The 26,013-nt window shown below is 54.8% G+C and overlaps 1 protein-coding gene across 10 annotated transcripts in view; it reads right to left on the reverse strand.

Annotated features, from left to right (window-relative positions):
* Positions 1-478: 478 nt before the first annotated feature.
* Positions 479-26,013, reverse strand: part of CD247 (CD247 molecule) — a 68,348-nt gene continuing 42,813 nt past the window's right edge. Inside the window, exons 1-9 of one of the 10 annotated variants that reach the window (XM_033092301.1) lie at positions 8,739-9,191; positions 7,920-8,003; positions 6,980-7,080; positions 6,143-6,199; positions 5,560-5,640; positions 4,440-4,472; positions 3,615-3,671; positions 2,648-2,689; positions 479-1,602 (exon numbers count right to left, since the gene is read on the reverse strand). In XM_033092301.1, the coding sequence (XP_032948192.1) occupies positions 1,537-1,602; positions 2,648-2,689; positions 3,615-3,671; positions 4,440-4,472; positions 5,560-5,640; positions 6,143-6,199; positions 6,980-7,080; positions 7,920-8,003; positions 8,739-8,835 (618 nt within the window). In that variant the 5' untranslated portion in view covers positions 8,836-9,191 and the 3' untranslated portion in view covers positions 479-1,536. Of the gene's footprint in view, positions 1,603-2,647; positions 2,690-3,614; positions 3,672-4,439; positions 4,476-5,559; positions 5,641-6,142; positions 6,200-6,979; positions 7,081-7,919; positions 8,004-8,738; positions 9,192-11,597; positions 11,706-26,013 lie in introns of those variants that run through there. The other 9 variants (XM_033092300.1, XM_033092302.1, XM_033092304.1 and 6 more) reach the window with 9 other exon arrangements.

Consider the following 26,013-nt stretch of genomic DNA (forward strand, 5'->3'; position numbering starts at 1 on the left):
TGATGAGTTCAGGCTTATTTACAGCCACTGCAGTTAGAGGAAATGCTGCTGGGGCACGTGGCCGGCTTCGGTGAGTGAAGATGACCTCAAGACCTCTGAGGCCCATGCTGTGCCATCAGCGGCTGCTCATTTCTCCTGGATGCCATCTGCTGACAGTACCTCCTCTTCCTGACACCCAAATGCTGTGTGGCGTGTCTGCTGCTCATTTCCCTCAATCCACATGCCAGGTCTCCTGTGGAGGCGAAAGGGGCCTGGCTCGGCCCGCCCCACCCTGTACCACACCGAGCACCGTGCCCACCAGCCCAGACGCCGCCCCCACGGCAGCACCCTGGACCACTGGATAGCTCTGCTCACCTGTGCACCAAGGAACCCTCCTGTCCTGAGAATGGGCCATTTCACTGCCACTGAGAGGCAGCAGGTGGATTTCCTGGGGACTAACGGACCATCACAGGCTTGACTGTGGCAATAAAGCTCAGAGTAAAGCAGCATTTTCACCAAAGCGTTTATTATGCAAAAGGTAAGGCCTCAGCAAACCAGTATAAATTAAAACCAAGCAGAGCAGAGCGGCCCGTCTATCCATGCCGTGAGCCCTCCGATGCCATGCAGCATTCCCGTCCGTCCGCTGGGCCTTTCGGTCCTGCCAGGCCCAGGGTCTAACTTCAAGGTCTTCACGACAATGGCTGTGTCCTGCTCTCAGTGTGAGGTGAGCGTGCCTTGCTGCCTTCTCTCGCTCCCCCACCTTGGTTCATGCTCTGTGATGACCCTTTCTGTGTTTTTGGTACTGGTTTGCTCACAGTTTGCTCCCCCTATAAGGATGTGAGCCCCGTGAGGGGAGCCGGCAGGTTTGTCTTGCAGGCCCCAGAGGACCTGGCACACGGACTTTCTGCGGAAGGGCTGCTGAGTGAGGAGGGCGTCCTGCCCCGGGCTCTGGCGGGGCCTCCACACCGGCTTAACCCCTGACTGCTACACACCTGCCGGGCTCGGCCCACCTTCCCGCTGCCCAGACCGCCCAGAGGAGACAGCCTCCTCGGCCAATGAAAAGCTCCAGAGAAATGAGGGGACAGCTGACGACAGAAGCCAAATTTACAGCAGGAGCCCAGCTGCTCAAATACCGACAGAACAGTACAGACGATGAGGTGGGTGGTGGCATTTGGGGTTCCCCTGGGGACTTTACAAAACACAGTCTTCACCGTGGGTTGTGAGGGGTGTACCTGCCTCCCGGGTAAGAGCCACCGTCCCCAGCGAACAAAAGACCGAGGACAAGTGGCTCCCACAGCGGTCCCCGAGAGGAGAAGACTGGGTCATAGGACCGGGTCGCACTCCCTCACAGCACCCAGGCCGGACGTTCTGTGTATGACGGTTTGGGGCTGCATAGGACCAAATGGTACAACGTGAAGCCTCCTGCTCCTAACGAGGAATGCTTTGCTGGTGGACAAATATGGGCGAACTGGGTTGGAAATGCTTTTCCCTGGGTCTGTGACAATCTGGGCGCCTGCAGGTCTGGCCTGTGAAGGGTGGAAGCCCCGCACTGCTGTGCTAGCGAGGGGGCAGCGTCTGCATGTGGAGGGCATCGTAGGTGTCCTTGGTGGCCGTGCTGAGCCCCTAGTGAACGCAAATCAGAGAAGACAAGCAGGTCAGGACCCTCGTGCAGGCACGAGCTCACCAGAGGCCAACAGGTGACCGCAGCAAGGCCTGTGACCACCCACCCACTTCCAGAGACCCAGGAACTCTCCCCTCGTGCCATAGGTGAGATGGTTTGGCCCTGCAAAGCATGGCCCTGGAGCAGTTCCTTTCCAGCTAAAGTCTCCCCTGCCTCCCAGCGTCCGAGGGCTGGGCACTCCCTGCCCGCCAGACGACTTGTCACAGGGAGGGCAGCTCCTTTCAGGCCACGCTACTGCAGTTGTGGCCGTGGTCAGGGAACAGGCAGGTGGATCCCAGTCTCCCCAGAACGCCTCCCTCCCAGGTCCAGGAGACAGATGAGCAGCCACACACAGCCACATTCTGGGGCCCTTGTGACATGGCTCTAAACTCAGGTAAGCTGGGCAGCCCACCACGTTGGCGTCAGTGGAGCAGGCGAGCTGGGAAGAGCCCAGGGTGGCCAGAGAGCGAAAGGAGAACCACTGGGTCCCATTTGAGAGAAGCGGGTTGGCTGTGCTCTTTGCGTCATCATTCCCACTGATTTGCACTGATTTGCAAACCAGGCACCTGACTTTTCGAAGTTCTTTCTTATTTTCCTTGATTTTTTTTCCTTCCACCTTCCCGCCCATCCTACCATCTTACGAGGTCTGAGGATACGAGGCAGAACGAGGCTTCTGCCAGGCCCCAGAGCAGTGGGGAAAAGACCGGACACGGCTGTGTGGCGTCCTTCGCCTACATCTGCCCTCTGGGCCAGACCGCATAGCTGTGGCCGGTGCCCGGGGCTCCCCCAGCCCCAGGTTTAGAGCCAAGTCATGTGCTTGCCTGTCCGAACCCCAGCCCTGCCTCAGGACTGGCTGCAGGAGGAGCCACTGTGGACCTGAACAGGCGCCCGAGGCTTAACTGCTCAGCAGTTGGCAAGAGCTGGTGCTGCCAGCAAGCCAAACAAAGGTGGGGGCCTGACCGCACCTCCATGGAGACGTGCCATCCAGAGCAGCGCCGTCACTCTTACCTGGTAAAGACCATCGTGCCCCTTGCCTCGCCGGCGCTGGTTCTGTGGGACAGAGACGATGAAAGGGTTAAGTCAGGTGGTCCACAGGGGCCATCTTGCTCAAGGGCCCCCACTGGAGGGGCCCCCACTCAGAGGTGCCTGTCTACCAGCCAGCACTCCTGCCCCCAGGGGAGAAGGGTCCTCAGGCCTCGGACAGAGCCCGGGTTTGCTCTGCCCTTGCGGGTCCTCAGACATCAAGAGTCCTGGGTGGGCCACATGGGAGCTGGCCACGATGCCCGCGGCTGGAATAAATGGGCCTCCCTCTGCCCTTGAAGTTCTGGGCTAGTCATCAAAGCCGCTGGGAGTGGCAGCTCGACAGTGGTCACGAACCTGGCTGCAGAGCCCGTTCACATCCTGGCTCCCTGTTTGCTGGCTGTGCCACCTTGGGGAAGTCATAGAGCCTCCCATACCTGGCAGGGCACGCGTTTCTCATTGGGTTATTGTGGGAATTAAATGAGACCGTCTAACTGGCAAAGCACTGACCAGGCCGGCGTGGTGGATACACCCCGTGCAGGGCCCTGCTCAGAAGGGGCCCGTGCTCTGCTGTCACCACTCGGAAATTCTTAGTCCCTTATGAACAAGGGGCCCCGCAGTCCCGGGCACTGAACACATATCAAGCACTTGATAACTTATTGTTAAGAACGGTGACCGATCTGCCCTGCTTTTGCAAAGCTTGGGCCGTCTTAGAATCCAGACGTGGTTCTTCATCAGCCCTTCCTTAGAGTCTTACGTGCCGTCAAGTGGGTCGGAGCTGGACTAAGCTTTGCCTCCTCCAGTCACCACACAGCTTTTGCCGGCGATGCCTGGACTGGATGGGAAGGGAACCTACGGCTGGCTTATCTGGAAGCCCAAGACGATCATCTTGGAAGCATGTCCCTCCCCCCAGTGCCACCACCCAATCCTCGGGAACTAAGAAAGCAAAACGTACCTCGGCTTTCATGCCAATCTCGCTGTAGGCCTCTGCCATCTTGTCCTTTTGCAGCGCCTGGACAGGAAGAGGGCATGGGACCCGGTCTTACCAACTGAGGCTCCCGTCCAAGAGGAAGCGTCTCGGTTCACAAGTCGGTGGTGGGTTCCCAGTCAAGGCTCCAGACTTTATTCACACAAACACCTCTGCCAACCACCAGCTCCAGCTCCAGCCCCGCCCTCCCTCTCAGGCCCCTGGACTCCTGTCCCAGCTGCCAGCTCTTCGCCCTGAGCTCTGAGGCACAGGTTAGGATCAGAAGGGTAAGATGTGGCATTCCAGCCGGAAGACACAGACACTGGGCAATGCAGGGCTCACCTGGGGCCCCAGAATCATGTATTTGAGCAAGTTGTCAATCCACTGCAGAGGGAAGGTCAGGCCCTCTGCGGGAGGCCACCCCCGCAAGGGACCTCTCAGTGGCAGACCCAGACCAAGGGTCTGAAAACATCAGATCCATGCCCAGAGGCTGAGGTGGACCTTCCCACCAGAGGCCACACTCAAGAGAGGATGCCAGCCTCTAGGAACAGGAGCCCCCAGAAGGCATTGCCCAGCCTGACCTCGTGATGCCCGCCCCGCCCCGAGCTGACCAGGGACCTGCAGCAGCTGGCTCAGGCTGAGGGAGGGGAGCGGAGGGGAGTGGCGGGGCCTTCCTACAAGCAAGCCGGTGAGGCTTTATATGCCCAGGAAGGCAGGGACCCCGGGGCGTGCAGCAAAGCCTCCGACGGGACCTCCTCCTGCTTTCTGCTTCCCGCCAAAGTTCTAAGGGGAAGTGTGCCCTCCTCTACTCACATTGTACACGACCTCGTGAGGGTTCTTCCTCCTCTGCTGAGAGAGACAGAAGAGTTAGATGCGGAGACATGAATCCAGGCCTACCTCCTGCCCTCACACCCTCTGTGGGCTCCACCATCAGCCTGTCCCCACCCTTGGCTCCCGCAGCCTTGCCTGGGCACTCGGGGGGCCCGCACAGCTCGGTGACGTCCCCTGCACTCAGCCTTCACCTCCTCACAAGGCCTCAGCCCAGCCTTGCAGAGGGCAGGCCTCGAGATGGCCTGTCTGTCCCCTCGCAGATATACTGCCACACGTGTCACAAGCTTACCAGTGGGATTTTGAGCTAAAGATGAAAGGCACTGAGTGCCCTGAATTGGTGCAGGGCCAACCACTGCTCAGCAGGTCCTACTGCCCCATCCTTCCCCACCCCTCCCAGTCTAGGTAAGACGAGGGGAGGAGGAGGGCTGAGGTTGGAGGACTTGGGGTGGAGGGCAGGGTTCAAGGAAACCAACTGTCTCCCCTGCCCCCACTCACTCCAGCCACAGCATGACGTCATGGGTCTCAGAGAGCCTAGAGGCGCTGGATGGACAGCTGTGACCAGAAGCATCAAGGGCCACTGGCCGTGTCAGATAGGACCGTCCCAAAACCCGGGCGGCCAGGCCTTCGCACTGACTCCCATTCTCCCAAGGACCCTACTCTGGCTCCCTCCTGCTGCTCCCCAGCCCACAGGCTGTGGTCTACAGTCAAAAGGACAGAGCTGCCTGGAGCCCATCCATGCTCGAAGGGGTACCCGGGCCTCAGAATCCATGCCCAGCGGCCTGGTGTGCACCTCCACCAGGTCTGTCCTCCTGGGAGCAGACGGTGCCAGTGTCAGGGCATCTCGGTGGCCATGGAGCAGTGTGAGGGGGGTGGGGGGAGCTTGGACATGAGGCCGGGAGCCACATTCATGCACAGGAGGCCCCTGAGATGCAGACGGGAGCCCAACGGGGAGGAAGCCAAGGGGCTTTGCAGCAAAGGAGGCTTCCGTCTGTCCTCATGGCCCAGGCCCCTTACATGTTAGGGTCAAGGGGGGTGGCACAGTGTGCTAGCTGTGAGGGGCCCCCCACACCCACATTCGTTCACACACACAAGAATGTCCTACCTGTTTCCCTCCCATCTCAGGGTCACGGCCGCGTCTCTTATCCAAAACGTCATACTCCTCTCTGCGTCCTAGATTGAGCTCCTAAAACAGACAGGAGAGCGTCAGAGACTGAGAGACCCTGGGAGGATGAGCCAGCTGCACTGCGAGTTCCCCTTGGGTGGTGGCTCTCAGAGGACCCGGGACTGGGGTGAGGGTGGTAACTGGTCCATGGGACACCAGCATCCCAGAGAACATCTCAGAGGACATGCGTTACCATGCGGACGGGCAGTAATCCATTCGACCAAAGTCCGTTGCATAGGGAGTCCCCGCCGCTGCAGTAAAGGGCCCACCCCCACCCCGGCTGTGCCCCAAGCAGGCGCTTTCCAGAAGCAGGTCCTGAGAGCGCGGCGGCCTCACAGCGCCCCCACGAGGCAGGTGCAATTACTGTCCCGGTTTTTCCAGGTAGAACCCTGAGCCCCGGGAGGTGCGGTCACAGGGCTGTTGGCCACAGCCCAGACCTGCGACCCAGCACCGGCCTGTGTCCCCTGCGCCCAGCAGAAGATGCCCCTTCTCCCCGCGGGCTCCGCAGCAGAGGCCAACTTACGTTGTAGACTTGGTTGGGGCCCTGCTGGTGTGGGGAGGCGTCGGCACTCTGGCTGAACTGGAAGAGAGGGGACAGCAGAGCGTGAGTGCCCGCGCTGGGGCAACTAGGCCGGCAGCCTCGCCCGCCTGGCATGCCTGCCGGGGGTACCCTTGGGAGGCAGCGGCGGGACAGCGCAGGTGCTTGCCTGCGTCCCTGGGTGGCTCTGGCTTAGTGTCCTGAGGCCCTGCCCCCCCCCCCCCCCCTGCACACCAGCCCGCTCTATTTTCAGTTCAGGTCACCTCAGCCAGAGAAACTGCCAGGTCTCACAGGTCCGGGCAGTGTACACCGCCCGACATGTCTTCCGGGCAGCGTTGTTCAAACTTTTACAAAGAAAATCAGAACAGTTCCGCTTTTCAAATAAAATCTTCTGCTAAAGTTCCCAAATCCAAAAGAAGGGTGGCGGGGCACCCAGCCTCCTTTCCACACACCGCAGCGGCCCCGAGCCCCCTCCCCTCTAAGAAATCCAGCCTCTGCAAGGTACCAGTTGAGACCCTGCTCCCTGAGACACTTACCCACAGGGAGTGGGGAGCATGGGCCCTGGGACGCCTTGATGTCACACATCAAAGCTCCTCACTAAGGCACCGGGCGTCAGGCTCTGCCTCCGCTCTGTCCCCCTGTCCACTCAACCCCCCACCTTCCCAGCCCAGCCTTGTACACTCGTGGCTGGTCCCCGCTTCGCCCATGGACACCACTCCACAGGCACCACCCACACTTGAGACTTTCCCAGACCAAGGCCCCTCGGAACATGCACCGAGTGGGGGAGCCCAGGCCCCTCCCCTGGCGCCCAGGGGTACCCACCTTCGCTCTCAGGAACAGGGCAGTGACAATGACACTGTAGATGAAGAGGAGCCCATCCAACAGGTAGCAGAGTTTGGGATCGAGCAGGCCGATCTGTGCCTCTGCCAAGAGATGACACTGGTCAGCCAGCCAGGCCCAGGGGACAGAGGCGTCCCCACCACCCCAGGGTGGCCCCATGACTGGCCCAGAAGGCATGACAAGGGGGGTGGGGTTCCCTCCCCATACCTCATCTCACCCCAACCTCCCTCCCACCCCCTTCGACCAGTGACCGTCCCAACAGTGCACTTGACAGCTGGGGCCACAGAGCCTGGGATGCAGGAGGGAGGCAGAACGCAGGGAAAGGGGAAGCTGCCCACTGTCCACGGGACAGCAGCCTCAGGCCCACGGGGGCCCAGGTGTGTGGGCCCATGTGAACCACACACTCTGGAAGCCTCCGGAAGATGGACGAATGGCAGCACCTGACTGGAGTGCGTGGCTCCCTGGGGCCCAGCCAGAGTCAGAGAACGGGACTGGGGGTCAAATGACATCATGTCAATCTCTTACGTAATTAGAACCCCCTTCCTGACTCCTGCTTCCCTCCTAGGGCAGTGGGGTCTGGTGCTGGCTCCCCTCCCCTGGGTCTGAGGGGTCTGGTGAGCAACAGGCTGAGGGACCCTTGATGGTCCCCCTCCCGGCCGGAACCTGGCAGCCTCCCTGCTCACCGTCCTAGCTCACGGCCTCAGCCTCGTCCCCCCCACCCAACTCATCCTTCCCAGGACCACCGTGCTTTTCCAGACTATGTGCCTTTGCACACACTGTTGCCTTCACATAGTCTCTCCCTGCAACCCCATCCTGTGATGAAAACCTGATGCATCCTGCACAAAGCGGCTCCGAGGTCCCCTCTGTTTAGCATCTCCCACCCAGAATTGCCAAGGGCCCCCTATCTCCACAGCCATATTACCTTTGTCGCACTGTAGGAATGCAGAATTAGTTGGTGCTGGCCCTGGAGTCCAGTGGGTTTGGGGAAGGAGGTACAGTAAATATTCTGCTTAAATTAAGTTAAATTTCATTCGAAAGCTCACTGCACTGTATGCAGAAGCACGGATGTATGTGTGTATGCGCGGCAGGCTGCTCACCCCGCCACCCAGCGGTGTTACCGGAGCTGAGGTCCGCGGCCGTCAGTCCTGAGGCTGGGGCGCCCTCTAGTGGCCGCTCAGGGAGTGGCTAATGTGCGGTCTTACCCTTCTTAGCTGGGGGACTTGGGGCAAGTTATTTACCCTCTTTCAGCGGCCTCTTCTGTTAAGCAGGGTGGAAACGGTAGCATTTCTTCTGTGTTTACTCTGTGCCAGACCCCGCTGTAGTGCAGTAACTTTCAGCTCCTCCCACAGCACCCCATGGACACGGAGGTACAGAGAAGTGGGGTTTCCCCGCAGCACACCCAGAGGGAGAGGCTGCCCGAGATGCCTGGCCGTGCACCTCCCCTCCTCCCGCCTCCGCTGGGCCCAGCCCTTCTGCAGGAGCAACGTTTCGGCGTCTGACACAAGCTATGTGAGCAAGGCTGCCCCGAGTCCCGACTCCCCCCCTAAGACTTCTGTCCTCAAACTTTGGACCCCCTCCCTAATTCAGGCCCCTCGCCGCTGATGTCTAAACTCCCCAGAGCCCTTACTCAGAAACCACTGACGATCCTGTCGCTGAGAGCAAAGCCCAGAGTCCCTGTCAAGGCCCCGCCACGCCCTGACTTGGGAGCCGGGGTCCCACCCCTCCTGGAGCTCCCCGGTACCTCCTACCCGCCTGCCATGCTTGAGCTCGTGCTGCTGCCAGCTCTGCCATTGCTGGCACCACCGTCTCCACTCAGCATCTGCCCAGATGGGACTCATCCAGCCACTTTAGCCGCCAGTGATGAGCGTGCCCCGCCCCAAGCACTCTACAGACATAACGTGTTGGGTTTGAGGGTCCCAGCATCTAGGCTGTAAGCGCTGGAGGCCAGTGGCTGAACCCTCTTCATTGTTGCTTGTCCTCCACCCCCACTTCAGGGCACAAGGCAGACATTCATCAGAAACGGCAGAATTTTCAGGGGACAAGCCGTTCCCAGCCCAAGATCGGGCTGCCCGCTGGCCCTGAGGCAGCTCCGGAAGTCACCCGCTGTCCCTCCGAAGGGGGCCCTGAAGGCCTCGGGGAGCTGAGCCAGTCCCCAGCGAAGGCCACCAAAGCTGGAGGACTTTTTCTTTCAGGACTGGAGCGGAGGTTTCAGTGGCGATTTATGGGGGTGGTTGAGATTCAAAAAAAAGAAAAGGGCTGGGAGAAAATCGCTTGGCTGCCTGTCGCGTAAAATGAGAACAGAAAAATTACTGGATGGTAAATTTAGAGCAAATAAAAAGAAATATTTCTTCGTGCTGTGCAGAGCCAGCTCAGTGGGGAGGGGAGTAGGTGCCTCCCCGGAGATAAGTAATAGGGGCAGGTGTTCTTTCTTTCTTTTTAAAGAGCAGCTTGATTTTATGACCAAAGACAAGTATGCTAAGTGTGGTTTGGCCGAGGAGAGGATAATAACGGAAACGCACTTCGCAGGGTGGGGGTGTGGGGACCCTCCCTCTGCCTAGTCCAGCTGTGCCTGTGCTGGGAGAGATGGGCCTGAGGAAGGTAGTGACAGCCAGACAGTTCCACAAAGGGCCCAGGACCAAGTTCATTTACATAATTGATTAAATATTTCTCAGACATCTGTTTGATGCTGGGAGATGTTGAATTGGAAACCCCTGGATTGGGTATCAGGTGCTTCCCGTCCTTCCCCTCCCACTAAGTAGCTGTGTGGTCTTGGGCAAGTCACTTCACCTCCCTGGGCCTCAGTTTTTCCATCTGTAAAATGGAGGGTAATCACATCCACCTGAAAGGTTGCGGTGAGACTCAAATGACATAATGCTTTCTGCAGGACAGTGGTGCTCCCAGCTGCACTGCAGGATCAGTGGGTCGGGGGGCTGGGATCTGACCCCAGGAGCCTTTTCCATCCAACCTGGGCCTCCACTACCCATCTGTAGCCCCCTGCACGACTCAGCAGATTCCCCACCCCACCTTACCCAGATCTCATGGCTGACCCATCACTGGGCGCAGCCCCACCCCCCAGGGTCCCCATATCTGGGTAGATACATGGAAATATGGGCCCTGAAGCCTGGCTGGGTTGCAGCACGTCTGCGTTATGGGGCTGCAGAATCTGGCTGCTGCCTGAGACGACCAGGCCTCACCCACGGCGTTTGGGCAGAGACAGCGTGATTTTTTTAAGTGATTCAGGTTAGTCCAGGGCAACGCAAGACCCTGATGACCCTGATTGCTTCTGCAAGTGGGCTGGGAGTTGCACCCTGGGGTATAAGGGGGTCCCCGCCGGCACCCGAAGTTGCTCAGCCATGAGATCACTGGCCAATAATCTCATGACAACAATCTCACAACAATCTCATGAACTTGGGGCAGCTCCAGACCCAGTGCTTGGCTGAACTGAGAACCTGAGCTCTGGTCATTTCGCAGCCCCCAGGGTGTCACACAGCCACCCCCAAGGTAGGAACTGACAGAGCAGGCAGCAGGCTACAATCCCCCTCCTCCAGCCCCAAGAAAACCTCATCTCCCAGGAGCTGAGGGATTAAGCCTTTTCCCATCCAAAGACAAAGAAACCCAGCAGCTGCAGCAGGACACTGAGCTCGAGTCCCACAAACTGGACATGCTCCCTTTGAGATGACAGGCAGAGGGGCCAGCTGGCAGGGCCTGCAGGAGTGTGAGCTGCAGGGGTCTCCTTCCCCACTGCCTTCGAGAAGTCCTCATATCTTCCTTGTCAGAAACCTGCTGTCTCACCCAGAGGGAAACCACGCTGCCCCAGGCACAGAAAAGCACCTTGGTGACGGGGTGTCGTCCCTGGAGCGCAAGTCCCCTCTGCCTCCCTGACGCCAGCCCAGGCCGTCACTTCCAGGTCCCAGGCCCCCATCGTGCCACCCTGATTTTCATTTTAAGCCTAATAAATTGGAGCCTCCTGCTGCCTAGCAGGAGACGTGGACCAGGCCATGGAGACGCCCAGAGACTCCAGGGCAACCAGAGACAATCACAGGGTATCTGTCCATATGGTGCATTGCATCTAAAAATGTAATAACTTATGAGTGAGCGTGAGCCCAGCTTGTGCTACATCCTGAGGTCAGCTTCAGAAAAAGCCTGAGCTCAGGAAGGGTCGCGGCACCGACCACCCCAGGAAGACTCCGGGCACGGCCCTTTGGAACCTGGTTTCTCTGGGCGAGGTATCTTAGAATTACATTGTTTGTCTGTCTCCCAGCTAAACTGTGAGCTTCCAGAACAAGGGGAACAGGAGCTGGTCCTTCTTAACCGGAAGCTACAGACACACCAAAGCCGAGCTGGCCCTGCTCAACTCCCTCACAGCCAGACGCTAAGCAGACCTCTCATTTGAACCTCAATTTGTATTTTTAAAATTACGTCCCGTGTGTGCTACAGTTTGGGTCTCATGCAAACCCAGGAGGTAGGCAGGGGGCTGTTCCTGGGCCCAATTCAAAGATTGATAAACGGAGACCCGAGGAAGGAAGCAGTCCCCTCCCCCCAGGAATGAAGCGGAGCTAGATGGGATCACGGGGTCTCCTGATGGCAGGCCGCCTCTTACCTCTCTGCCTCCCGTGTCTCTCCCCTTTGGGCACAGCACACAGAGCTTTCACCTGGGTCTGCATTCACAGCTAGCTTTTGGCACTAAGTCACAGCTGCTTGTGACCTTTTTACATGGTGTGTCCCCTCCCTGACAAGCCTGGAAAGCACAGAGGAGGCATTTTGGTTTCACTTGCTTATTTCCCTCCCCACCTGCCACCTCCCCAGGCCACTTGAGAAGAGGAAGGAACACAGGCCAGAGAGCCACAAAGACTGGATTCAAATTCTGAATCTGCCGCTCACTGGCTTTGGGTTTGGGGACGACTGTCTTCACCTCTCTGAGCTTCAGTTTCCCCGCCTGCAGAAGGGGTATAATAAGACCGACTTCTCAGGATATTTCTGCAGAGGACACGAGATAGCAGTGTGGAGGGAAGTGCCCTGCCTAGTGGAACACGCTGAGCCCATGGGTGCCAAGTGAACTTCTTTGCCACCACCGAGCTCTGTGGGCACTAGCAGCAGCAGGCGGGGAGCAGGGCTCCCACCTCCCACTCACCCCTTCACACCAAGGTTGGGGGCAGAACCTGGTCCGGTCCCCAGCTCCAGAGGGAGAGAGCCACCTTTTAGGATGTGTGAGAATAAAATCGGACAGTGACTATGTATAAGGTACCTGCCACACAGTAGGAACTCAACAGTGTGGGGACATCTGAGACCCTCGTCTTCACAAAGTCGTAAGGACGTCACTTACATTTGCACTCAGCATTCAGGTGCGGGACCTCTGTGCCCTGGCGTTATCTGATTTAACCTTCAGAACAACTCGATGATCTGGCCAGAATTACTACCAGTTCTATTTTGCAGATGAAGAAACTGAAGCTCAGAAAAGTCACTCAGCTAGAAAGTTCCCGAGTGCCTCTGGTGCAAAGTCCCTTGTCTGTCCACTTTATCCCTATGCCTCTGGGTCACTCTCACCCAGAGAGTGTCCCACCTTTTGTAGGAATTTCTTCTCTGGCACCTCCAGCCTCTGTTTGAATACCTTAGGGAACAGGGAGATCACCACCCAACAATCACTTGGGGGACAGTTCTAATTCTCAGAGTTTTTAAAAAACAGCGTTGGTCCTAGTTCTGCCTTGCAAAGCACACAGGGCACAGATCCTCCAAGCAGCCCATCTGTGCCCAGCTTGTCCCCACCCACCCTCATTAGCAAGCACATTAACATCTCAGCAAGAACAAATCCTTTGAAGGTAGAGAACTTGAGTGCCTGTCCTGGCTTTGCTACTTAACGAGCCGTGTGACTGTGGAATACTCTCATAGCTCCCTCCAGGGGTGACACTTAAATGGAACGGGCTTACTACCCGGGAGGCTCTCGGCCCATACGCGCTCCTGGAATCAATATGAGTCATAAAGCCCCCAATTCAGGTAAGATTGGCCAGCTTCCAAGCCCCCCACCTCCTCTTGCGCCCCCAACCCTGAGGCCAGCGTCCTGCCCCTGCCCTGCCCCACCCCCAGGCTCAGACACCACTGCTGATGACACTGCAGGCTAAGAATTCAGAAAACAGGAAGTCACGAGTTCTCAGGAAGGCAGTGGCAGCAGCTCTGGGTGGCTGTGCTGCCAGCCCACTGGCCACACAGCAGCGACGCACGCACCTCTCCTCAGGGCAGGTGCTCCCTCCCATTGAGCAACTAACAGGCTGGAGACACAGGATAATAGTGAGAACCAGGAGCTGAAGACTGATTTTGTGCCAGGAAGCACGTGTGCGTTTTCTCGTTCAGTCCGAGCAGTGACTGTGAGCTGACAGCTGGGGAAACTGAGACTCCCAGAGGCGAATCACGGGCCTGAGAAGGTCTAGAGCCAGAGCTGACCCCAGGCCTGTTTGCATCCTTCGTCCAAAACACCATTGGGTCCAGCGTCCTAAGCTGGACCTAAGGACCCTTTGGTCCTGCCCTTGACAACTTCCTGGTCCTCAGGGCTGGGGAGGGGGGCTCCTCACAGGCTGGGGAATCTGTCCTAGTGTGAAGAGCAAACCACATTCGGGATGATATCCTGTCTCTACAGTTGGTCTCTGTCTTTGAGGGGGCAGGGTGCTGAGAGGCCTGTGTGGTTAACAGGGACAGATGGCCTGCCACCAAGGGTGAGGCCAGGACCCACACTGGCCAATGCCCTCAAGGCAGAACCACCTGGAGACACTCATCACCTCCACCTGCAGAACAAGTCTACATAGTTTATTGCTACTCAGGGGGAAATTTCCCCACCCCCTCGTCAGTGTAGGATTTCAAATCCTCGCATTTCATTGTAAAGCTACTCACCTGGTCAGAACTACTACAAATTACCTATTCCCTCAGAGAAGGATCCCCAGTGGAGAAAGGGAGCTGTTTGGTTTCTTAGGGGAACAAATATTTAGGGCAAATATTTATTCCCCTTCTTGTATTTTTTTCCATTAAACTTCTTATGGTTTGTGCAATAATTTTTGAAATTTTTCTGTGGTCACTTTTCTTCTTTTTTTATTATCAACTCATTTTAACAGTGCAGGAAAGTGGAAAGAAATCAAAACCACCCATAATGCCCCACTCAGACTTAGCCACCGGTAATGTGATGCCACTTTGCTTTTCAACTTTGCTACTTAGAAATTGTACTCATCCTACATAAAAATATTTCCCTGGGGGAAAAGAAAACCACCATTTTTTTCAGTTCGCGTAATATAACTTAACATCATATTTTCATGTCATTTCATATGTTCGCGTTTCATGCTACTTCCTACTTTTCCTGAATGCTTGCATAATAATCCTTCCACTATTTATTTAACCATCCCCCACTAACCATCATTTGTTTCCAATTTTTCACCCTTGTAAATAATTTTGTAAGAAACACCTTCATTCCTAAAGCTTTTTTATAGGTTTAGAATCTGATCAATAATACTTTGGAAAAAATGAAAGTTAAGACAGCTAGTCCCGGAGAAAAACCCGCAAAAGATATAAATAGGCAACTCTCAGAGGAGGAAAAACAAATTGCTTATAAACATATAAAAGGCCACTCAGTCTCGCCGGCGGTCAGGGAAAGGAAAGTATGAAATGACAAGAAGTTGGGTCACGTTTCTCACGGGTCGTCAGAAGGCCTCACCTGTAAGGATATGTGGAGGAAGTGCACTCCTGATAGAAGAACAGCAGGTGCAAAGGGCCTGTGGTGGACCCAGGCCTGGTATATGTGAACAGCAAGGAGATGGCTGTGGCCAGGGTGGCACGGATGAGGGAGAGTACCAGAAGACGGAGAGGGTCACCAGAGAGTGGGGCCATTAGTTCAAACCTCCTGAGCCAGTGGATTTGACTCTGAATGACATGGGAAGCAATCGCAGACGTTTCTCTTCTTACACCAAATACACGTTACTTCCGTCATTGAAAAAACGTGAATAAAATTTAAAAGAAAATAAATGAAAGCCAATGGGAGTCCACTTGGTTCTCTGGGGTTGGCTGGAGATACCCAGGCTGCAGGACAGGCCTAACATCCGCCCTACGCTGCCAGGGCACTGGCCTGCTCCCTAGAGGCTGTGCCACGATTTGTCGGCTTTCATGCAGATGCAGTTGTGTTGGCCTCTTCCTGCCCTGGCCCCATAAACCAAGCTACAGTTTCCACGCAGAAAGTGGTTTTATTTCTACTGAAGACGTGCAGCCCCATTCATTCTTTTGCTCTTTCATCATTCGTTACCGTATATTGGTCACCAAGCCTTTGTTTCTGTTATGCTCTGAATTTTGTCCCCACCACCACCACCCAATTCCTACATTGAAGTTGCAACCCCCAGGATGTCAGAGTGTGACTGCGTTTGGAGAGAGGGACTTTAAAGAGGCAGGTAAGATGAGGCTTTTGGATGGGCCCTGATCCCGGATGGCTCCTATCCCATAAGAAGGGGCAATTAGGAGTCAGGCACACACAAAGGGACCCTGCAAGGACACAGGGAGAAGATGGCCGTCTGCTCACCAAGGGGAGAGGCCGCAGGGGGTCCCACCCTACTGACACCTGAATCTCAGACTTTCAGCTTCCAGGACTGGGAAGAAATACATTTCTATTGAAGCCATGACATCTGTGGCACTTTGTTATAGCAGCCTGAGCAGATGCTACAGTTTCCTTCCCTGAAAACAGTCACCAAAATTCCTATTTCTGGGTGGTTGTGAGGAAGCGTGCACCGTCCGGGTGAGCAAGAACCGAGCATAGTACCTGACACGTAGCAGGCACTGGAAACACAGCGGTGGCGGTCGTCACCGCGAGAAGGTGCCAGGTCCTGTGCTGGGCAGTGAGAAGCAAGTGAAAGATGCAGCTCCAGCCTCACAGTAGCAGGGAGGAGGGCCACATAAACAGATCACCCCAACACGAGCGAGAGACGCGGGGCACTAAGGAAACAGGAGGGAGACACTGCCTGCAGCCACCGTCCAGGAGGAAAACACTGACCCACGCGTGACCTTTGGTCAGCAGAACTCATGTTTCAGTTCCTCCCTCTCATCCCACCTTCCCAGCAGCCCCTCAAGGCCAGCGGACAAGTCTCTCATTTTAGTGGACAGCACTTCACTTGCCATGTGCCAGGCCCAGTATAAGCGAGACATATATATATATATATATATATATATATATATAGTGAGAGAGACAGAGAGAGAGAGAGACAGAGAGAGAGACAGAGAGACACAGAGAGAGAACAATATATATACACATGTGTGCGTGCGCATCTGGGTGTATACCAAGGGTGCCACAAAAATGTACACAAGTGGACACGATGGTCAACATTGTCAAGTAGTCATTCGCCATAATCAGAAGTGTCTGGACGCCGATGGTAACCACTTTGAGCACCTCTTGTCATTGCAGAAGTCATACAAGACTTGTATTCATCTTTGGTTATCGGTAGATATTGAGTATTACAATTTTAATGCAGTTTTCCTTTCTTAAAATGTGTATACATTTTTTTGGCACCCTTTGTCTGTATGTCTGCAGGTATATATACACGTGTGTGTGCGTGTGTGGCTATAGATACATATATGGGTATATACACACATGTGGAGAAAGAGGGAGAGAGAGAGAAAGGCTCAGCTCTGACGCAGGCTTTCCTGGTTGACCCCAGGGATCCACTGCACCGATCGTAGCCCTACCAAACATTTGCTCCACACTTTCAGTTTACAAAGCCCTTTTATATTCCTGATTTCCTTTGATCCGAACAACCATGGATGCAGCAAGCTAGGCAGATCATATTTGCTCCACTCTGCAGATAAAGAGACTGAAGGTCAGGGAGGTGAAGTGAATCTCCTGGGGGCCCAGGAGCGTGTGCAGCAGAGCCTGGATGAGAAGCGGGTCTGGCCAGGCCTTTGTTCTTCCTCACATGGCCGGTGGATAGCCCTCATGCTGTGTTCTTGAACACCAGCACCGTTTAAAAGCAATCCACTCCAGATCTAACACCTTCGGGTGAAAATGCCAGGCAGGATTTCAGGTTCTCTGAGGCTTTATTTATTCTGTAGATAAACCCTGACAGTACGCAGACATACAAGCACAGGGATGTTTATTGCCTTATTGTTTGCAGGAGAAAAAGAGAGAGAGAGAGAGAGAGGAAGGAAGGAAGAGAGGAAGAAAGGGGGAGAAAGAAAAGAAAGAAAGGGAGAGAGAGAGGCAGAGAGAGAAAGGAAGGAAGAAAGAAAGGCAACATAAATTTCCACCAACTGGGAACCTGATAAATAAATAAATAAATTTTGGTATATTCATATACAGCAGTTAATAAAACACAATATAACAGATAATTCTGCATGTGCTGCTCTGGGAAGATTTCCAAGATACTTAGGTAAAAAAAGCCAACTCTAGCATTGTGTGTGTAGTGTCTGTGTATAAAGAAAAGACATACATAGGCTGCACATGTGTACCTATAGATACAGAACACACACCTGGCTGGGGTTTCTGTGGGGATGCTGACAAAGTCCCGGCGATCGACGGTGGCTTCACAGCACCATGAACGCACCTCGTGCCACCGAATTGCATGCTAAAAAATGGTTCAAATGGTACATTTTATATTACATATATTTTACCACAAAATATGCATCTATGTGTGTGTGTCGCTGTATCCAAATGGCTACACACACCCACCCACATGTTACCAGACGAGGGAGTGGTTAGGAGAATTGCCCTTATTTTCCACTTTGTACCTTTGTGCTGTGAAATGCTATGATAGTACATCACACTTCTAACAGGACATGACCCAAACTAAGACGGACAGACGGCATGAATCCTTCAATCAAACAGGGTGTGTGCAGCACAGTTCCAGGTGGGCAGAAAGGGGCGGGACAGGGACTCGTCCATCTAGCAAAGCACCTTGAACTTGGCTGTCCCAGCACATTTCTGGGGATCACCTGCTGGGGTTTGGAAGGATCTCAAATATACGGACATTTTCACTACAGTGCTGCTTTGTGAACACGACTATAAAAAACCATTACTGGACACAAAAACCATTACTGCTGCTGAACATGCAAGGCGTGGGGAATCCGGTCCTTTCATGCACAAGCCCCTCCTTCTCCATCCGCGTCATGCATACCAGCCCCGCCAGGCAGGTGGTGTGAGAGGAAGCCGGCTCCGAACCACAGGCTCGCCCCAGCCAGTGCCACTGCCCAAGAGACCAAGCAGGTTTCTGGGTACCTAGAGCTGCCCGGGCACCCTGAGGGAGACTATGGGCGCAGGGAGCAGGAGGGCCCACCTGCAGCCCTCACCTGCCCTCTGGGAAGCATCCTGTGGGCCCGAGGCTGTTGAGAGCAGCTTTTTGGCAGCTCCCCGAGCACCCAGAGCAGAAACCTGGGTGTTATCCAATTTCCCGATAGCCCTCCAGCCTGGCACCTCGAGTGGGGGGCCATGTCTCCCCACCTTTGCAGGCCCCGTGCATCAGCCTCTCACGCTGCAGACACCTGGGCAGCCAGGGGCGAGACCTTCCTGCTGCACCAGCACCTCGGAGCATGCGGGGAGAAAATGCTATTTTGATTTCAAATTAGACCTCGTGGCACAGAGTAAACAAGTCGCTGGGATTTCAAAAAGGCGCCTGAGCCTTCTGAGGCCACATCACTGCCCTGGGGCTGGGCACCCTCATGGAAAAGAGAGAAGGAGAAGAATGACTGGCTCGGACGGCTCTGCAGGTGGACATGCTCACCTCCTCCCTGGGCCCTGGTCCCCCACTGTCTGACGGGGGTGGATCCTGCCCGGCTGTCACACTGTCCTGGGTGCTGGGCTGTGCTCTCCAGCCACACCCAAAGCCCCCAAGTCTCTGAGGAGCCTCAGGAAGGACAACCCTGCCCAAGAAGGAGAAGGACCTGGGCCCAGAGATGGGGACTCGAGGCCCTTCCTCGTCATGCAGCCGGGTGGGCTCTGGCGCTGTGACACCGCCCTGTCAGTGTGGTTACAGGGAGCACAGCCCCTCCCCTCCGACCCACAGCTGTCTCCTCGCTCGAGGTTTCCTGTCACACTGCCATCCAGGGCCTTGGTTATCTGTCCCCCGAGATCTCCCATCTGCACAGCTCACACACATGCAGACGCCCGCCCCCACTTGCGGTCCCCTTCCCCGAACTGCACGCCCCCAGCCCTCTGTGAGGAGAGGTCGGCCTAGCCCGGAGCTCAGGGGGTGGCGGGGATCTGCGGCCTGGCTGGGGGCCTGGGTGGGAGGGGCTTTTCCCCAGATGTCAGAGAGAACTATGCAAGGGTCCCCCTGAGATGCAGGGACCAGCCTAGTCCCTGGGCCCTGCCAAGGGGGGGGGGCAGTGACCGATAGAATGTCTCGCTCTGGGTCACGGGGCACATGTGCAATAGTCCACAGCTGTGCAGCCGAGAGGACAGGCCGCTGCCGTCCGCTCTGAAGGCCCAGGAGACATGAACTTGCCAAGGCTTGGCCGCCACCCCCTGCACCCCTCCCCTCCACAGAGAAGAGGGAGGAAGCGCAGGGGTCTCTCTGCTGTCACACAGGGGGACCCCAAATGTCGTCAAAGCCTTCATTCTCAGCTCCGACCTCCGCTTTCACTTGGGAGCCCCGCAAGCACTGTCTGGGGGTTTTCCTGGCACACAGGCACGCGCGGTGCAGAGCCTGGCGTGCCGTTCACCGCCAAGGGGACATCTCTGTGCAGAGCCCCAGGCATATGCTCTGGAACCACCTGTGCCTGGGGCTGTGTCTCCCCTGCCCAACCCAGGAGTGAGGGGCCATGGCGGGGAGGGCAGTGGCCGAGGGGAAAGTGACGCTGGCTCTTTCTGGTTTGCTCTGTCGTGAGCTCATCAGGTCCCAGGACCAGGTATAAAAGCAGAGAATTTTGACTTAGAAGGACAGAAAGTCCTCTAGGCCACTCCTGGGTGAAGAAGGTTTCAGTCCCCGTCTTGGCCGCAGCCGGGTCGGGTCTGGGCCTGTGTGGGAATCGCCCTGAGCCGCCGAGGGCAGGCCCACGGGATTGGCCCGTCAACGCAATCCCCCGTGTCCCATGGACGCTGTGCTTTAGGAGCCACTGTCTCCGACTTGGTTGGCTCTGGAAAAGTCTATGAAGCCTCCAGCCCATGTGAGCATTTGCACACAGGCGGCTCCGTGAAGGAGGGCAGCTCCCACGAGGGTCCAGCCGTCCCACACCCCATCTCTTTAGTCAGAGAAACACCCAAGGGAGCCTCAGCGTCGACATTGCAGGTCCACCTTGGTTCATTCCACATTTCGTGGTCACACATTTCATGTCACACTAACATGGCCACCCCAGGACCTACTTTGTTTAAAACTACGCTGACGGGGCCAGTCCCGGAATTCCTTTTCTCCCTCTAGCCCCACTTGCTTCACATCTGGTCAGCTTGCTGGGGGCTGGGGGCTGCCTGGGAAGACCTCACACCCACCTGCATCTTGGGAAATTCTGAAGAGTGGGTGTGAGGTGCCAGCAGGATGGGGCCAGCAGCTGGGTGGCTGTCTCCGCTGCTTCAGCACTGTCTCAGCAGTGGCCTCTGCTCCTGGTACAGGGGCATAAGCTGCTCTGGGCAACTTAGGGACCCGGCGTTGTTTGCTCAGGGCTGTGTGCAGATGGCATGGGGGGCCCAGGCCCCCTGTGGCATGCGTTAGTTCTCCTTGCAGGGTTCACTGGCCAAAGAGAACAAGGCCAGCTCCCAAACAGACCCGAATGACCAGTGAAGGAGAAAAGAGCAGAGAAATGCTGCTGCCCAAACGGAGCTGGCATCGCGCCCTGACCATCCATCCTTCCCTGCTTTTGACTCGGTGGAGAAGGAGCGCTACCTCCTACCAGCCCTGGATGCCGAGAACCATCGTGTGACGAAGCCAGTGAGCGTGACCGTATGTCAGCGGGACTCTTGGGTTTTCCTAAGTGCTGCCCACGGCACTCCAGCCAGACACACCTTTCCCTTTCGCTCTCCAAGCCTTTCTCCTCTCTCGCCTTCCCTAGGCGTCCTTCCCCAGAGCTTCAGCCCACACCGACTTCCAATGATTTATTTATTTTTTAGTGCAAAGAGCACTTAGTTACTCTCACTGCACCTAAGGACTGCTCTCCTGCTCAACTAGACTGCAGGTTGTTCAAGGGCGAAGGCCACGGCTTCCAGTTCTCTTGTTTCCACCAGGTAGGAAGCCCCAGGTGGCAACCCCGACTCAGTAATTGCATAATTGCTTGGATGACTGAGAAGCTGATTGATGACTGATTGACCAGTGGTCATTAATGCCGTACACTGAATGAATTTTGCCTCCTACATTTCAAACAACCTACAAGTTGGAAGAGGCCTGAGAGACCATATTTATGGGAGCCTTGGCCAAAGCTGCCACCCAAAATTTTCCTTAGGGAAGTTACTTCACCCCTGGTTTCTTCACCGCCAAAATAAGGGTGTCAATCTAACAATCTCTATGGTTCCTTCCAGTTGTGCCTGCTCCGTGATTCAGGGTTCAAGCTAGTCATCAGGAAGAAAACTCCTTAGGATTTCTTAATGAGCAGCCTTCACAAAGCGTCAGATTCCTATCTGTACCCCACCCCACCCCACTTTTCCTGTTGTCCCCACATACCGTGTTTCCCCGAAAATAAGACCTAATCGGAAAATAAGCCCATGCATGATTTTTCAGGAGGACATCCCCTGAACATAAGGCCTAATGTGTCTTTTGGAGCAAAAATTAATATAAGACTCGGTCTTATTTTCGGGGAAACACAGAAATGGCCCTGGCATGGGCATGAGTGAGGGGGGTGGGGACATTGCAGCCCCTGAGCCTGTGAGGGAGGAGGCTGGCAGGGCCCCATCCGTAAGCAGGCCCCTGTCCTGCATTTGACTCAGGCCCAGGCGAACTGTCAGCATCCCACTGATGCCTGAACCAAGACCGGGCAGAGGTGTCCCTGGGCTGCCAGTCTCCCACCTCTTCCAGAAAGACCTTCCATTAGACCCTTCCTTCATCTTGACAACCTTTTACTCATCTTTCAAGGCTCAGTGCAAATGTCACCTCCTCTGCTCAGATGTCAGTGTTTCCTTCGGTCAGTGCTAATCGTCTCTTTCTATTCTACGTGGTGCCTGAAAAGTCAGGAATCATGGGTGAAATTTATCGTTAAACAGAATACCAGTTACATTTTCAAATAACACATTTAATGTTTTCCTTCAACCTTCAGATACCTGTTCAGGTGAAGTATCCCTAAATTGAAAGAAATGGATTCTGTTGTTTAACCTTGTAAAAAAAGGGGTTCAAGAAATACAGCGCTTTGTGTTTCCAGGTGTAATATATTTCTTGGACTTTTTTTTTCACATTAACGATTGGACTCATTGCTTTAAATAGAAGAACGTCCTGACAAGGTGTCTGGAGGTTGAAGAAAACCAGACTGAGCACATTGTTTGAAAATGGAGCTAATGTTCTGTTTACAACTAAATTTATGATAATGTTTCAGACTTTACAGACCCTGTCGTTCTCGACACACTTTCCACTAATTATTTAATGATAGGCCTATCTTGTTAAAAATTAAACCCTCCAAGGCCTGGAATGTATTTTATTCTTCTTTGACTCTCCAACTCCTAGCTAGCGCCAGCATGAAGTAGGTGATCATAAGGGTTTGATGAATGAGTAAGTGATACAGCCAGGTGGTTTTCACCTGAACCCTTGCTCTGGGGCTGACTCCAGAGGGGTCAGCCTCGCTCGTTCCTGTGTTTTCAACTTTCTTCCTAATCCTCCCCTTCCAAGTTTGAAGAAATAAGATGACGACTAAGAGCTTTGTGTCTCAGATGTCCCAGAGAAATACAAGAGCCTCAGAAAAATCTGCCCTTGAGTTTAGGAAGGTGCAGGAGAAAGACCCAGCTTCTCCGGCAATGTATTTCTGAGCTCTGAGTCAGAGGTGGGGGCCGGGGGAGGGCCATGCACACGTCTGTCTCCCATGCAGGTCATTTGTGGGAGAGCAGGGCTGCCCGCTGGGGTGGCGCAAACCAGAGCTGGAAGGCTTTCCTGGAGATGTGTTTGTCAGTTTGGCAACCCTCAGTGAGCACGGCCCACGCCCTGAGCGCTCGCCTGTGACGTACTTGGATCAAAGACCCCACAAAGCCTGCCACCCCTGCAGCTGCGGTGCTGAGGACCTGCTGGGGACGTGGGAGGGCTGAGAGCCAGGCTGCCTGGCTGCCATCTCCACAGGAGGGAGTTTACCTGCAGCTTCCAAATTCAGCCTGCACCCTACTCTTCTCAGGAGGGGGTTGGGAGGTTGAGCCTTGGACATATCACCTCCCCTCCTGCTCTCTTAGTGACTTGGGTCCTTGGGACATAGCACCAGGACCGCCAGGGGCACCTATTTGATTCTAAACCTAGATCTCTGAGCATAGACAGATATCAGGTATCACAAGAACAGCTACCAGAAGAAAATACAGCAACATGTTCACAGTGGTTTCATCTCTGGTTTGTGAATTCATGGGTGATGTCAGTGTTTTCTATGCTTTTCCCTATTTTCCAAGTTCTGCCATGTATCATATAAAAATGTAAAGTTTTGAACTAGGGAGAAGAGTAAACGTACAGGTTGGGTGACTTATACAAACCACCACCCCCCCGGCCCCATCCTTAGTTGCACGATAGGTCAAGGAGCATTAAGTGACTCTTGATTCTTCAGGCAGACACCAGCAGACGGTAGAGTTAGCTGATGGAATGCTGGACTCAAAGGTTGGTACCGACCAAGTCGCAGAATAGTAGGAGCCGGCCTGCAGCAGGAAGGCTGGACATGCAGCTTAGTGTAAGTCACCGGGCTGTCCCTGCCAGGCTCCCTCCAAGCCCAGAGGCAGATAGGAGCACCTCTGTCTCCTCAAGCCACTCAGGGCTGGACATCGTTCTCTCACATCCCAGGACAAGGACCAGGTTGGGGTTTGGGGTTGCTCAGAGGTGGAGCCAGTGTCCCTGGAATCCCCTTCCAAAACAGAACTCCGGCCCTGTGGTCGCAGAAGAGGCTGTGTCTGGCCAGGCAGCTGGAGCATGAAGTGGCTTAGGGACAAAGCCTCAGGGATGGGCAGGGATGTTGACAAAGCTGGTATTCTGTGGATGTCCTGAACACACAGGTGGCACGGTGCAGCAGGGGACCTGGGACTGTCTACACACACAAGCTCCCGGGGGAGAGGCTCTGCCCTCTCTCAGAAGTGTCTACACCAGGGAAGGGGTTGGAATATTCCTCTGGCTGGGGGCCATGCCCCTGCTGGGAGAAGTTTAATGAGGTCCCCACTCCAGACACACGTACACGAGGAGGCCCTGGGCCTGGTCCTGGCCTCAGCTCTCTCTGTAATGGCAGAAGAAGGGGACCAGCATGGGGAGAGTCTGAGTCTCCCGCTCCTGGAAAGGTCTGCCCTCCCTGCTTGCAGGGCTGAGAACTTCCAGCCCTCCTCTCCCTTCTCTTCCCTGTCGTCCTGTATTCAGAATGACTCTCCTATGCCTCCTTCTCCTGGTTTTCTCTCCATCATCTCCCCCCCCACTGAATTTTCCTCCCTCGTTCTCCTCCAGCAGACTTGTATTTCTCTATCATCCACTCCTCTCCTCCCCAAATGGTCCCTTCCCGAGAAACCATCATCCCGTTACCTCAGATGGCCTTGGGGGACTGACATGTTGCCCAGCAGCCCTGGCCCTGAAAACTTGGGGACTGCTCCTTCTGCTTGAGGCAGCTCTCTCTGGAGGCTGCGTGGCCACCGGCCATCCTAGCTATCCTTCCTGGCATCTGTGGGCAGCTTTTCCATGTGCGTTGCTCTGGGCTATTTAGCACAGAGGCCACACTGTCCGCTGCGATATCAGAATCACCCAGGCAATTGCAGTCAAGTCTGCAACATGACCTACGACCTGGGGCCAGCAGGCTTTCTTGATCCAGACAGGCCAGGCCCAGACAGCAAACGCAGGGACCTGCCGTTCCACTGACGGCCGTTTCCCTTATTGTCAGGCTGTACCCTGTCAGTAATGCTCATTCCTGACTTCAAATATCCAGACCCTTCATGTGTGGAAGCAAGACCTGAAAGGGTCATCATTTCTTTTTTCAAAAGGAGAAGGAAAAAAAGAAAGTTGGCTGCATGGAAGTCGTCTGCTGGGTTATTGGGAACTGAGGTTGGTAACTTGCATCTCTTTCCTCTTGGTCCTGCATTTCAGCCTCCAATTTAGTAGGAACTCGAACTAAACTGTGCTGACGTTTAGCCGAACACCGAATTTTAGGAGCCATTAATTTTTGAAACAAAATCAAACATTTAAACTTAAAAAAAAAAAAAGAAAATAGACCCCATTGAAATGAGTGGTTAGAATTTGATTTGAATCTACATACATTTATTTTCTAAAAGTGATTAATAAGGAGCATGTCAACTGATGGCATGAATTAAAACGAGTGATTCGTTGTGGCTAAAGAATTTCCCTTTCTCTGTGACTGCTGCAGGCTACACATTTAAAGGGGGGATGGTGGAAACAGGAAAGAAGAAAGGAAGGGTTGCTTGTTTGTTTTTAACATTTTGTTGGCTGACTTAAGATGCAACATAGTCCAGGAGACAGACTTCTCATTCCACGAGACAACAAAACACCCCAGAAATCCTGACCCCAGCTAATAAGGTACGTGCCTTTACTCACTGCCTCAGCAAGAAACCCCGGTGGCTGCATGTGTCGTGTGTTTGGCGGTGCATGGTTTTTCTCCAGAACGCGCCAACTGTGGCCAGTAGAAATTGTCTTTTCATTGGGCCATAATAAAACTGTTTTTAAGTTCCCATCTTAGGAGACGCTTCAGTTGTAAACAGAAATAATAAGTTTATAATTTCTCCCCAGGCAGATGCCACGTTCCTTACACAAAATTACCCCTGGGGGTGACTTTGATACTCCCAGTGCATGCTGGGCGGAGGACTGAGGGCGTCTCATTTCTCTCCCCAGCCTGCATTTCTGAGGAGCTTTTTACAGACACTTAGCTCCAAATACAGGGGCTACCTCCCGCTATGGGGTGGTTCTTAAACACCCCACTTTTCTCCAGGACAA

This window comes from Rhinolophus ferrumequinum, chromosome 22 (genome assembly GCF_004115265.2).
Source record: "Rhinolophus ferrumequinum isolate MPI-CBG mRhiFer1 chromosome 22, mRhiFer1_v1.p, whole genome shotgun sequence".
In the NCBI taxonomy this organism is placed as follows: domain Eukaryota; kingdom Metazoa; phylum Chordata; class Mammalia; order Chiroptera; family Rhinolophidae; genus Rhinolophus; species Rhinolophus ferrumequinum.